The 14,183-nt window shown below is 49.0% G+C and overlaps 1 protein-coding gene across 2 annotated transcripts; it reads right to left on the reverse strand.

The window, feature by feature from the left end:
- Positions 1–1,904: 1,904 nt before the first annotated feature.
- On the reverse strand, positions 1,905–12,251 carry UCHL1 (ubiquitin C-terminal hydrolase L1). Of its 2 annotated transcripts, XM_084799095.1 has the most exons (9): positions 12,120–12,251; positions 11,990–12,001; positions 11,404–11,532; positions 8,654–8,804; positions 5,971–6,056; positions 5,845–5,892; positions 4,965–5,031; positions 3,953–4,011; positions 1,905–2,328 (listed from the first exon to the last, which is right to left on the reverse strand). In XM_084799095.1, exons 1-9 carry the CDS (start codon positions 12,150–12,152, stop codon positions 2,242–2,244), a joined length of 672 nt encoding a protein of 223 aa, XP_084655221.1. In that variant the 5' UTR covers positions 12,153–12,251; the 3' UTR covers positions 1,905–2,241. The 2 variants fall into 2 exon arrangements, with proteins under 2 accessions (XP_084655221.1, XP_084655222.1); XM_084799096.1 differs by lacking the exon at positions 11,990–12,001 and having other exon boundaries at positions 12,120–12,236.
- Positions 12,252–14,183: the final 1,932 nt, after the last annotated feature.

Consider the following 14,183-nt stretch of genomic DNA (forward strand, 5'->3'; position numbering starts at 1 on the left):
AGCTGTGACCCAGGTCATCAGGACTCCTGTCCCCGGAGGATGGGCCTCTTCTGAAAATCAAGACAGGCTACCTGAGCCCCAACCCACGACAGAATTCCTGTAAGTACAAGAAGCAGAGTACAGGCTGCAGAATAAATGTCCACACCCCATCTGTTTTTCTTGGAATGGGATTGAATTTAGGGCCTTGTGCATGCTAGGCAAGCACTCTGCCACTGAGCTACAACCTCAGACCTCGTTCTCCAAGTCTCACCAAGTTGCTCTGAGCTGTCTTGTTTAGCCTTCTCGGTAGCTGGAATTAAGTCTTATAGACTTCCTAGGCCCTTATTTAGCCTTTAATGACACCTTATAAACCACATATAAGGGATTTTTTTAAAAAAAGATTTATTTACTTAATATTATTATGTATACAGTGCTCTGCTTGTCTATTCACCTGCAGGCCAGAAGAGGGCATCAGATCACATTATAGATGGTTGTGAGCCACCGTGTGGTTGCTGGGCATTGAACTCGGGTCCTCTGGAGGAGCAGCCAGTGCTCTTGACCTCTGAGCCATCTCTCTAGCTCCAATAGAAGGGATTTCTTTATCGTTTAGAATGAAATATATATATTTTAAAAGAAAGAAGTGCTCCAGGAAGGAATTATTGAAAGGCAAAAATGTGGATGCCGGTTGGAATACGTCAATTATAGGAAGCAGCTGAGATAGCTCCCAGTATGTTCCCACGGATGCAGATGCAGACTGAAGACAAAAGCTTCCTGACAGAAGAGTTCCAATTAAGGTGTAGGCTGTCTACCTCAAGAAGGCCACCGGTCCAGCTATGGGCATTGCCTGGAGGCTTTCCTCAGCCTCAGCCAAGTGACAAGAGAAAACGGAGTCAAGTTGACAGTGGATACTCTTTATATCCACTGTGCTCCTGAACCGCAAAGCTTGCAGGTAAAGTCATTCGCCAGGAAAACATTAGGTAAACCTAAATCAGGACTGGGGAGATGATGCAGTGGGTGAAGCTCTGGCTGAGCAAGTACAATGAGCTGAGCTTGAGCCCCAGAACCCAAATAAACCCCAGATGCAACGGTGTGAGTCTGTGATCTCGGCTCTCCTGCGGGCAGATGGAGTGGAGGCAGGAGAGTCAGCCAGAAGCACACTCGCCGGGGACCCTGCGTCCACCATGGCAGAAATAGAGAGCTGACTCCCAAAAAGCTGTCCTCTGGTCTCCACATGTTCACTGGGGCATTCATGCACCCTCTCTCTCTCTCTCTCTCTCTCTCTCTCTCTCTCTCTCTCACACACACACACACACACACACACCAAGCTTAAGGGGCTAGTTACAAACTGCCCATTTTGTTCAGTCCTGCTCAAAACATTCCAGGCCATCAAACTGAGAAAGGAGGAGCAATGGCCACCGTCCAAAAGAGCCCAATGTAGTACGCGGTCCCGAGCAGAGAGATGGTATTTGGTGAACAAGGAAATATCATGCTATGGACTTCAGCCAGGTGCGATCTGGACTGATTATGATGTAATACCAACAAAACCCATCAGTGATACAGAAATCCTTCTTACAATTGCCTCTTCATAGCCCTCCCTCCCTTCCTTCCTTCCTTCCTTTTTTGACAAGCCTTACTCTGTAGCCCAGGCCAGCCTGAAACTTGTGGCAATCCCCCTGCTTCAGCCTCCCCAGTGCTGGGATTACAGGCTTGAGACATGATACACTGCCTACCCCGAACCTTAAAAACTGGTTTCTACAGGAATCTAAGTCCACAGAATTAAAAGTCTGGATTAAACAGTAAACCAGTGCTACTTTTCAGCAACCTTCTTACCTGCGTTAGATTAGGAAGACATCTGTCTATCACCTGTGAAAATCTGAGAAACTGGTATGGGGTGGGGGATGAAAGAGAAAATAAAAACCAGCTGATACCATCACCAGCAGAAAAGTTTTATTATTCCTCTTAAGGACAGACAAACCACATCCAAGGCCTTAACTTACAGCATAAACCAAAGAGCCCATAGAGAGTAAGGTACCAGACACAGGAGGGGAAAATGCTTAGCCTCTGATGCTCACACGGGTGTGGCTGTGGACAGAGCTCCCTGGTGGCCTGGGCGGGGGTGGCAGGGTGCAGGGTGGTGGAGGGCACGGGGCTGTGGCTAGCAAGAAGACAGCTGTGGTTGTAAGTGCTAAAGCTGCAGACCGAGGGTGGGGCTGCAAGGGCCTGCCCCAGGGAAGGGGAGCGGCTGGTCCTCTCCCCCAAGACTTAGGCTGCTTTGCAAAGAGCCACTGCGGAGAAGCGGACCTCTCCCTGCTCTCGCTCGGTGAATTCTCTGCAGACCTTGGCAGCATCCTGAAAAGGAGGGACGGTATTAATATCCAAACAGAACCTGCTGGAGATAGAAACTTCGAAGAACAAGCATTTCCAAGGTCTCGTGACTCCATATACACCACAGGCTTGACTTTTAACTCGGGACTCCCTCGTTACAAATATTCTTGTCCACGTGCCTGGTTTGGTATAACTCAGAGTTCACCAACGCTATGAGGTGAGCAGACCGTGGATGTTCTAAAGCCAGGTCCCAATGTACAGTGGCCAAGCAGCACAGTCCCACCACTGAATTCACAGGAACCTTGGGCGCTCATCTCTCTGTCCTGGGTCCTTATCTTACAGAAGGAGTAAGGAAGCTCCCTTCTTGTGTCATTAAGGGGGACTCAAGAGAAGGCAGAACTCACCTAGGAAATCACCCAGGCTAGGAGTCAGTAAACTGCAGCCTACAGAGATTAACTGTTGTGGCTTCTACAAGGAAAGTCATACCTCAGTGTCTTGCACTTTATCACAAGAAATTTCCTTTGGAGAAGCTTGATGGTCCACCCACTCTAAAGACTCACTTTTAGATTATAAAGGACTACAACAGTTCAGAACTGGGTTTTCAGTCGTCACTTCTAGCACAATGAATACATGGTCCCTGGATTTTAAAGATTCTTTGTTCTTCTCTGTGTTAGCCTTGGCTGTCCTGGACTCACTTTGTAGACCAGGCTGGCCTTGAACTCACAGTGATCTGCCTGCCTCTGCCTTCCAGAGTGCTGAGATTAAAGGTGTGCGCCACCATGCCTGGCCTTTTTTTTTTTTTTTAATGCTTTGTGTATATAGGTGTCTTGCCTGCCCGAATGTCTAAGCATTACTTGCATACCTGGCATCTGTTTCATCAAGGAAAAGGCATCAGGCCCCCTGGAGATGAAGTTCTGCCTGACTATGAGCCACCACATGGCGCTAGGGATCAAACCCAGAGCGTCTGCCAGGGCACCAGCACTCTTAGCGACTAAGCCATCTCTCCAGCCCCTCACTTTAGTTATGCGCATGTGTGGGTCTGTGCACGTTTGCGGATGCACTAAAGCTGCAATTACAGGCAGTTAGTCATGAGCTGCCTGGATGTGGGTACTGAGAACTGAACTTGGGTCCTCTGCATAAGCGGAACGCACTCTTTTTAAAAGCAGGGCTGTCTCTCTTGCCAAGTGATTCCAAATCACCTGCTCTCCAATGCCAGCAGATCACATGGAAAGAAAAGAAATATGTAGTAATTTACCTAGCCAAAATGTGTAATATGTACCCAACAAGACTGGCCAGCACCCAGAAGCCTTGAAGGATTAGGGACGGTAGAGAGAACCGATATCCCACTCTTTAGTGCTGAGGTAACCTGACGAGGTTAATCCCACACACTAAAGCCAAGCAGTGGCTTTCAAGCCAATTCTAACTAGAGATGGCACACGAAACAGATTAGCGGGGCTTCTTTGAAGAACCCTGTTTAAAAACCACCTGCTATAACACGAGGCAGACAGGATGAGTAAAGTGATCTCTAAGCCCTAAAGAACGCTATTAACCAACACAGCCGATGCCGGTGGCCCTGAATGACAGCACGGTACACAAAAGCAGCCGAACAGAGCGTCTGCAGAGCAGAGAGACGCATTCCAGGGATTACCTTCAGCAGAGAGTCCTCAGAACTGGTGCCATGGTTCACTGGGAAGGGCATCCGCCCATCTAGAACAAAGAAGCCAAGCATGTCAGCTTTCCCACGCATTTTCAGAAGGATTTTCAGATTCGACCCAACAGGGGAAACCTCATCTCAAAGTGACAGGACGCAATGAAGTCCAGGTGCGCCCGGACGGTCACCAACAATTCTAGTCTACAGCTGATAAGGTCACAGAGACATGACCCTGCTCCCCTACCCAGGAAGGACTGTACCTCGTGTTTGGGGGGAAAACAAGTGTGCAAAAGTTGAGCAGTCTGGAGGGAACAGTAAAGAGTGCGCGGAGTTTCCAACCGCCCTTTAGTGACTCCTGACTTCCCTGTGACTTCAGGCCTGAGATGGCACAGCAGCAAGCCTTTCTCCGTTAAAATAAAAAGGCTGGTTTTTACAAAATGGACTATTTCTTTTGATTGCCATAAATAGAAATGGTGCCCAACCGATCCAAATTCACTTTACCACCTGGGTGTGGTGGCGCACGCCTTCAGTTCCAGCATTTGGGAGGCAGAAGCAGGCTGATGTCTGTGAGTTTGAGGCCAGCCTGGTCTACATAGGGAGTTCCAGGACAGCCAGGGCTATGCTGACAGTCCACGTCTCAAGCAAACAAAAATCTTAACAAATTCGTCTTACCAGAGCAAGGTCATAGACAGGCTCTGATGATTGCGGGAAATGACTAAATCAGGGGACACTATAAGGGAGTCGGGTAGGGAGTGTCCTGCCTCCCTACACCTGATGCCAATCTGTCACTGACTTGCTGCTGAAGCCATTCACTGGGCCATTCCTCGTTGCCTGAGGAGGGCCAACTGGATGCCACAGGGGGCTAAATGTTCCCATTTGGAACACACAGTTCCGGCTTCATAAATCGCTGCCTACCCACTGCCAGAAAGCCACATGCCAATGCTACAGAGAGTTAAGGCTCAGTGAACACATGAAATCATGCTGGATTACAGAGTGGAGTGACACACACCAAGCTCGTAGAGGTGGCCGTCCACGTTGTTAAACAGGATGAAATGGAAATTCACTTTGTCATCTACCTGGAGGGTCAGGAGAGAAAAAAAAAAAATGAACAAGGTGGCAGGTGAAACTCATTAAAAATAACTTATCTTGCTATCCAAGCGGAATATACATCAAACAGATTGCACTTAAACCTACTAACGCAGAGATGCTGGAATGGCTGGGCCAGCGGGATCAGGCTTAGGGAAGGGTCTTGCCTGAAAGGTCCAGGAGGCAGAAGAGACAACTGTGGTAAGGCACGCCCTGGCTCCTAAGTTAAAATTTGCATTTGACTTCAGACTTTGAAGTCTAAACGGTTCTCAACCTTGCTAGCTGCCACCCTTTAATACAGTTCCTCATAATGTGGTGACCCCCCCTCAACCATAAAATTACTTCATTGCTGCTTCAGAACTGTAATTTTGCTACCGTTATGAATTGTAATGTTAAGTATCTGATACGCAGATTACCTGATATGTGACCCCAAAGGGTCATCCGACCCCCAAAGAGGTCTCGACCCACAGGTTGAGAACTGCTACTGCCTTTGCCAGCCAGTTCACACTACGGCTTACGTATTTTTCGGTGCTGGAATTGAACCCATGGGCTCTTACAAGCTAAACACAGGATTGGCCACTGAGTTTGTCCAACTGCCAAGTAGATTTCTATAACTATTTGAGGGGAACAGATGAAGTCCTAACGTTGTAAGAGGAAGATTTTCTGGGGTCAGCTAGCCTTGGTGGACAACACTTGCCAGTCACTGTGTTGCAGTTAAGGGATTCCTGTGAAATATTTCACAGGAAACACAGAGGACGCCTGGGCAAAGCCTGGCTCAGGTCTGTGTCCGCATTGGTATTTACCCGACACTGGCCCTCCTGGGCCACGGAGTCGTGGGCTGCCTGAATGGCCTGCAGAAGAGAGAAAGCTGTCAGCACATGGCCAGCCAGAGCCGTTTAGAAGTATACTGCTACAGAAGCGGTTTCTACCTCGTTCTTCTCAAAGCACCTCGCTCTGTCTTCAGGGGACATCTTCTCCGTCTCAGACAGAAACTGCTTCAGGATCGATCCATTCTCTTTTAAAAGGAGAATGTGCACATCAGCACAGATTGAACGGCGTAAGCGGGCGCACACTTATTGCCTCCTTAGGCCTTTGCACAGCTGGTCCCACGAACCACTTCAATGCACGTGTGGTCCCCAGGGATGTGGACTCACTGTCCCTTCGCACAGGCTAGCTTCCCAGCCACTCCTTGCTGCTGCAGTCAAGGCAAACAGGCTGGCCCACTCTTCAGCGCACATTTCCTTTCTTTCTCTTTCACCTGGTCCCCGACACCCCAAATCCTGTCCCACTCATTTCTCACAGCCCATCACTTCCTTCTAGCACTCATATACTCACAGCTTGCTTTTGTGGGATCATATATAGTCCCCTCAAAGCAGAGCCTACCGTGTCTGTGGTTGACCCTTGTATCGCTTCCTAACTCAATGAAAAAATAATTTTTTTTTGAGACAGGCTTTTGTCTGTGCATCCCCGGATGTACTGGAACTTGCTCCTTAGACCAGGCCAGCCTGGAACTCACACAAAGATCCACCTGCCTCTGCCTCCCCAGGGCTGGGATTTAAGGCGTGCGCCGCCACCACCAGACACATATGATGTATATTGGTGCCACAATAACATTCTGACCTAGTAACAGTTCCCAAACCTAGGTTTTTATTTCAGAGTGGCAAGTGGAATATAGAATACCATTAGCATAAAGGACTTAGACAGACATGTGAAGCCTCGTAAACTCTCTGCCTTTGGGATAGGTACCGCCACTGCTCAATGGCAGTAGGTAAGTGCGGGAGGCAGGAGATGCAGCTGTAACAAGAATAACTGATTTCAAACGGCCTCGGCGCGAACTGCCAGCTCCAGACTTAACAAATAGTTAATGGGGATCGTTTCAAAGTCTGGAGAGGCTGAGGGTGGGCTCCAGAATTCAGCACTTACTTGCCTAGCCCTGGACTTGATCCCCACCCTGTGGAAAAAAGAAACCCAAAACCTGGAATTGACGGGGACCCTCGGAAGTCCAGGAGAAGGACGGAGTCCAGCCACCCTTTGGGACCTCAGCTCTACCACGGTTCTAACACTCCACCACCCTGATCCCAGGACCACAAGGCTTCACCGAAGGAACAAAGAGGAACAAGACAGAGCTTTCACTACAGCTACATCACAGCCATATTTGAAAAAGAACTTCTAGGCTTTACTTACGGACAAACAACAAGCATTTTAATTTAAAAAGTACACAAGGGCACTTTTTAAGTACAAGCATATATAGAGGTGTGTGTGTGTGTGTGTGTGTGTGTGTGTGTGTGTGTGTGGCGTGAATGAGTGAGCGAGCATGCGTGCATACATGTATGCAATCAACCTCAGAGCTTTGTACTGCTAGACACAAACTCTACGACTAAGCTAGATTTTTTTTTTTTGACACAGGCCTTGAATAGGCTCCAGTGATCCTCCTGCCTCACAGTCCCGAGTAGCTGGGACTACATTTGAGCTGCAGGAGGAACAGTGCTGAGGACAGTCAATATGTAGCCATCTGCAGGCGTTCAAAATTAGGAGTTGATGGCTAAGTACTATTACTTCTTCTTACAAATCAAGTTTTCATGGAACAGAGCCACGCCCATCTGTTTCCTACGAAGCCATGGCCAGCTTTCAGCTACAGAGTCAGAGCCCACACAGCTCTCAAAAGCCCAAAAAGATTTACTCTCTGTCATTTTAAGAACCTTTGCTGACCCTTGGCCTGAACTGCACATAACTGCTATGCGAGCCTAACGTTTTCTTGGTGACTCTCGTGCCTCTCACAAGCTTACACGCCCAGACCTCTTCCTCCTACAGCCTGTTCGGCTCTCACTGGAGGTAGGTAGGAGCCCTCCAGCTGACTTTGCTCTTTAGGGTTTCAACCTGCAGCTGCAGCTTTTTATGTCAGCTGCCCTCAGCCTGTCTGGCCCTTCTGTCAATGAGGAGACTCAGAACCACTGAAGATAAGTTTCTGGACGTCACCTTTAGTTCCTCAGTAATTCTGAGGATCTCTACATCAGCTGGCGCTTAAGTATTCCTTTCCTTTCTCCTAAATCCCATAAAGCAGTAAGAAAAAGAAAAAGGCGGGGGAGGGGAGGGAGAGAGAAAAGCTACACAGGAAGCCGATATTTAGAGAATCAGTTTCCCTCAAAAGAAAGAGCCAAACTCCCTTCATGGGACTGTATCTGGGTAAGTGGCAGGTGTGACCTAGCAGGCTTCAAACAACTTTAAAGATGGGAGCAGAAGCTCGCACCTGTAAGTCCCAGTAGGAAACTGAGGCGGGAGGATCACTGTGAATTCAAGGCCAGCCAGACTAGCCAAAATTAGAGTTACAGAGTGAGATCCTGCCCTGTCCCACCATGACTGTATGTGTTTATATACGGCTGAAATAAAATGGCGCTGTTAAACTGAACTCTTTGAACCCCATGTTTCAAGTTTAAATAGCAGGTGACTGAGATGGTGAGTGGTTCCCCCCCAAACCTCTATCAAGTGGAAGGAGAGGGCTCCACAACGCTGTACCCTAAAACTCCCACAGGCTTACTGCAACATGCACCCACACCAATAACTTTTTAAAGGTTAAAAAAACAGGAGATGACCAAATTGTTAAGCCACAAGTACCGAATTCCAACTTGTCTTGATTGTTGGCGACTGCGTGGATCAGCCCGATGGTACCACAGGAGTTCCCGATGGTCTGCTTCATGAAGTAAACTTTAGGACTCACTTCTTGTCCCTTCAGCTCTTCAATTTGTTTTTTCCTGAAGTTTTCATGCTGTGAACGGGGGTCGGGGGTGGGGTGAGGTGGACAGGGGGAAATGTTTTATTTTTCCATCTCGAAATGAAAGTGCAAAGAAACAGATGACAGCCCAGCCAGCTCTGAAGAGACACACAGTGGGGATGTGTGACCGTGAGCAGGGGCCATGGTTCCAAATGCTGTTCAATGCCCACAGAGAGAGCAGTCCCGTCTCCTTCCTACCCCCAAGCAGGCCACCGGGCTCCACCCTGATGCTGCAGTGCAGCATCTGCCCTTGGAAGCTGCCCAACGCTGTCTAGACGCCACAGCAACCTACAGCTGGAGATGGGATGGCATGAAACCCGCCAACAGAGCTCTGGATCAGGGGCTTCTCCCATCCATAAGAACAATGGCTATACTTCATACAGGCGTCCTAATCGAGCACTGATCAATACCCGGTGCCAACACCAGTTGGTACCTGCTTCTGTGTTCTCTCAGTGTCCCGCTTGTGTGCAAGCCGATGTCTTTAAACAAGCTTTAGCTGCTGGAAGGCAGCAAGCAGATGGATGTGAGAACGAACATCCTCATTTGTTTTAGGAAGTAAGGACAATTGGCACAAGGACTGGACTATGATCTCAAAACAACTTTTCACCCTGTAAAGGGGAGACAAGGCCACTAGTTCATGTTTGCCAGCAGCACAGGGGACGGGCCAACCAGAGAACAGAGCCGCAACCACCAAGGCGAACGGCACACGAACTCGAGGTGTTCTCAAAGCACTGACAGCTCCTTCACACAGCGACTCAGGACACCATCTACTCCTCTCACTGGTGAGCTTGGAAGGCCTGAGAAGTTAGGCCTTGTCAATCAAAAGCAGGTGCTACTGCCATAGACACGCTCATCGACTGCCCAAGTCCAGCAGAACTCACACAGCCCGTCAGCCGGCACGGTTCCGACTCTACTAGCCTTGTGTTTACTGTACACGGAAATGACGTGTGTGGGTTTTCAATGTGGCTCTAGATGAGTAATAAGGTTTTCTTCTCCTACGAATGAACTGAAACTCCACTTAGGATGATGTTCTTGCTTCCTATTTACTGTTAAGTGTTTTCACCCCTCTTAAGGTTAATCAGCTACCATTGTAAAATAGACTTAGCACCTCCCTTTAGGGTTGTATGAGCTCTCGCACAGAGATGGCTTCTGTAGCTATCTCACCACCACAAAGTGAATTTAAGATGTTCATTTAGGACTTCCCAACATAAGCTTGCTCGGGATTAGATGATGTCTAAACTGGCTTGTGGATGGAAGTCAGACTGCAAAGCTTCATTTCCCATTAAAAACTCTTCAGCGTTTTACCCACGACATATACAGAAGAGGTTCTCAGAAAGTGGGACAGATTGGATTGCAGCTAACAGGCAAAAACCAAACTGGAATGGTCTCTAAAAAGATCCGCTAGAGCCTGCAAAACCAAGACCAGTGAGCGGCTGAGAGCCGACGGCTGCACCACTGCCTCCCAGAGGCCTGGCCTGAGCTCTGCTCAGAACCTCCAAGTCATCATGGCTTCCTCCAAGGAACAGCTCTAGGGACCGCTCCGATGGAAGGGCAGCCGGCTTTGGTTCGGGCAAGGAGGCCAGTGTGGAAGGGAGTGGCTGCAGTCAAAGCTTCGACTCCAAAACACATGTCTGAACTCACGATGGACCATCTGCTGGGAGGAAGGCCTACAACTTCCCATATTAGCTTAGTTTTGGTCAAGAATGCTGCCAGAGCGCCTGCCCTTAGGACGGTATATTAATTAATCCCATCTCATTTAGAGAAACACCAGAAAGGGCAATTCGTCCAGTTGTGCCAAATTCACCCTTTCCTACATCAGCAGGCAAGAGACAGCAACAGGAGACAGACGATGCCGCGATGTAATGGGGCTCCGCACACTGCAAGACAACACATACCCCACTGTTTTTGTTTTTATATCTGACACTCAGCCTTCGAGTCACATCCATCCCTGCACAACGGAAGATGGAAGGCTGAGAAAATGAAAGGCGTTTCCATGACTGTGCTAAGGAGGACCTACTTCATCCAGTCACAAGGTCAGAGAGGTGGAGACAGCTGCTGAAAACAGTGATTCAGCTTTGTTCAACCGTGTGCCGATGGGCCGGAATCCTGAATCCCCCACCCTGCCCCCTAGAGAGGCAGGCGGGGTGGTAAATTAACAGACCCTTTTGACTTAAGCTTGACTTAAGGCTCTCTTCTTTAATTTACAGCAAGGTGGGAGCCTGAGAACCAAACCAGAACCTGACCCTTTACAGCCCTTAAAAGGACACAAACAGCCATCCCCAAATGGAAGCAAGGCTCAGAAAGGAATAAATAACAAACGAGTGAGTGAGTAGGCACTCTTTCCTCTGGATAACTGGAAAAAAATAAGACTGATCAATCAACGGCCTCCTCCTCTTCCAAATTGAAGGCAAAGAGGCAATAACGGCTATTACAACAGAAACCACCAGTGGAATAGGTACAACGAAAATGCAGGCACCTCCCACCCTAGGAAGTGGGAGCCTCATCCCACCTCGCCCCCACCCTACAGGAAGAAGGCCCATCCCTTAGCGCTGTACACTATCTGAGCCCCGCCCATCACAGACCTCACCCTCACCTGGGCCGTGAGGGGAAACAGCAGCAGCAGCGCACAGGCAGGGGATGGCACAGAGCCTAGTGTCTCCTCCTCCAGCCCAAGCACGTCCGCGAAGCGCCACTGGCCGGCGACCCCCAGCCTGGCCAACACCTGCAGAGAAGAGAAAGGGCAGCCAGACAAATGATGAGCACCTGCTAGGGGGCGGGGCAGCACGCGCAATCTCCCCCTCCCCCAACATACACGTCCCCACCCGAGTCTGGGAGGAGCCTCCGCGTGGTCCCACCCTCCGTGCCGCGCAGTGACACAGCACAAAGCTCGGCCCACACGTGGCACCCGCGAAGCCCTCGGACTAGAGTCCGCTAGGCGGTCGCCACGCCCTCGAGGGCTGTTCCCGGTGCTCGCTCCTTGTCCCGGTGCATCCTCCGCCACCCCCACCCCCTAAACTCCTAAATAACTCTGGGCAGTGGGCGACACCCAGCAGGGTGCCCTAGACCCCGCCACCTCCACCACGCAGGGCGCGGCTGGCTGGGCGTCTGGGACGATGCTCCCGGGGGGTGGGGGGGACGGGGGAGAGGAGAAGGAGCCAACCACGCGCCGCGCCACTCACTTTGTTCAGCATCTGAAAGGCAAAAAGCAAAAGAGGAAAATGATAAAAAATAATGCGGTCCAATGCAGCCAACTGGCCGAAGCTAATGCCCAGCCCTTTGCGCCCAAGGCGGCCCAGCATCTAAGCTTACCTCGGGGTTAATCTCCATCGGCTTCAGCTGCATCTTCGCGGCACGCACGAGCAAACACAACCCAGAAGAGCAGGGGGGAAAAAACAGCTGGTGGAGCCGCCCAGGCTGCAGCTATAAAGCGCCGGCCCGACGCACTGGGGAAGATTGAGCAGGGGAGGCAGGGACAGAACCAAGCCGAGGAGGACAGCCAAGCGGGCTAGAACTCCCCCCATGCACCTCACAGAGTGGTACAGCCGAGCCCCCAAACCTTGCAGTCTCACTCGCCGCCGGTGAGATAATCTGGTGGTGGCTGTGGAGATGGGTTTTGTTGGTGGGTGTTTCTTGAGCGCATGTATCAGCCGCCTTTTGGATGGAGCTTTTAATTTAATGGGGCGAAATTTCTGGAAACCTACCCTCTACCGTCTCAATCACTCCACAAAGCGCGAGGGTCTCTGAAACGTTGAGAAAAAGCGCAAAATCAACAGGTATATATATATTTAATATGACTGTAAATATTTGCCGTCGCCCTCCCCCTCTACCGCCCCCAATCTTGGAACAGTTTGTAATTCACCTAGACAATGTGTCGTCCATGTTAAATCAAACCTGTGTCCAGGCTCGTTTCCTAATGGACTGCCTGGAATAAAACATCCGATATGTAGCCATGTAGCTGATAATGCATTAGCAAAGCTGATGTAATGTGACTCCCGGGGGAAGCGCTGGTGGGCCCTGTGGAAGCAGCACAGATAAGCCTGTAACACAAGACACATAGAATACAGTCCCCTGACTGTATTCAAGAAGCAGATCAAAGAGAGGAGAGGTGATTTTGAGACAAGAGACTTAAAGGGAAAAGCTTTTTTTTTTTTTTTAATGGAGAAAGCCTTTTTTCCGCCCACAGAACACAGGCTTGGGATTGTAAGATTCTGACCTGCAATGCTTTCAGCAAAGAAAGGGAATAGCAGCCGAGGAACAGCACCGGTCTCTAATGATGTCGGCTGGGATATGTTCCTTCTAACAGGCACAGCCAAGAGATGGGGAAGAAAAGGCTTATGCTGAAGCACGGTAGGAGGGACCAGATCTGTACCAACTGTCAGGGAAGCTGAACCAGGGAATGAGGTGGAAGCAGGCAGCTTGGATATTTAAAAAAAAAAAAAAAAAAAGCCCAGAACAAACGGTGAAAAAACAGTCTTCCTGTTTGAGAGGCCGAGGTCAGCAAGGGATAGGATGGAGGGAACCGACGTTGTGTTTACACTGCTGTCTCTCAGCTTCGATCCTTTACCCAGGCCTTATTATTTCATCCCGAGAGGGTCCACTAAAGATACTGCATTAGTGAGCGCTTATAAAGCAGGACCCAGGGGGTAGAAATGTTCATTTGCTTGGTGTCACAAGTGGAGAGCGATGCAGGAAAGCGAGCCCTGGTAAACAGAGCCGGAATGGCCCGTTTTCTATTTGAGAGTCAGCAACACGCTGCTTCAATTTTATTCCCATTTTCACTATCAGAAAAAGAAAAAAAAATGACCTTCACATACCAAGTGAGAGACAAGGATACTTCAACAATGAATGAATCTTATACTATGTAAAGTACATTTCGATAAAGTTAATAAAGAAAAACAAAGATTCAAGACAGTTGGGACATGTTATCCAAAACGCCTGGTTACATTACACCGGATGCATTTTTATCTTTTGGTGGAGACCAGACTACATATCCAGTTTTCTTCACTTATTCATTCATTGCACAAATACTGCCTAAGCATTTGCCAGCACTGGCCACTGCGCTTGGGAGTGCTAAGGGGAATCCAGAAATGACTATGGAGACTTCCTTCGTGTGGCTTTCATTAAGGGTACAGGGTGGCGTGAGAACCTAACAGTCACTACCAGAGCAGCTAGGAAGACCAGAGTGAAGTTATGACCAGAAGCCTTTATGGGAGGGACTCAGTTACTCACTCAACAAACAAGTGTGTGTATACACATGTACATATATATATATATATATATATATATATATATATATATATACACACACACACATAAATATACATACATACACACACAAATAGATAGATAGATAGATAGATAGATAGATAGATA

Source organism: Acomys minous, assembly GCF_964271855.1.
Source record: "Acomys minous genome assembly, chromosome: 10".
NCBI lineage: Eukaryota > Metazoa > Chordata > Mammalia > Rodentia > Muridae > Acomys > Acomys minous.

Excerpts from the sequence above, each read along its gene's own strand:
- UCHL1 (XM_084799095.1), bottom strand. The coding sequence starts at position 12,152 with ATGCAGCTGAAGCCGATGGAGATTAACCCCGAG. Across the intron at positions 5,893-5,970 it reads GGTGCTTTGAGAAGAACGAG|GCCATTCAGGCAGCCCACGA; the intron begins GTAGAAACCGCT and ends TCTCTTCTGCAG. Across the intron at positions 5,032-5,844 it reads CCCAGGAGGGCCAGTGTCGG|GTAGATGACAAAGTGAATTT; the intron begins GTAAATACCAAT and ends CTGACCCTCCAG.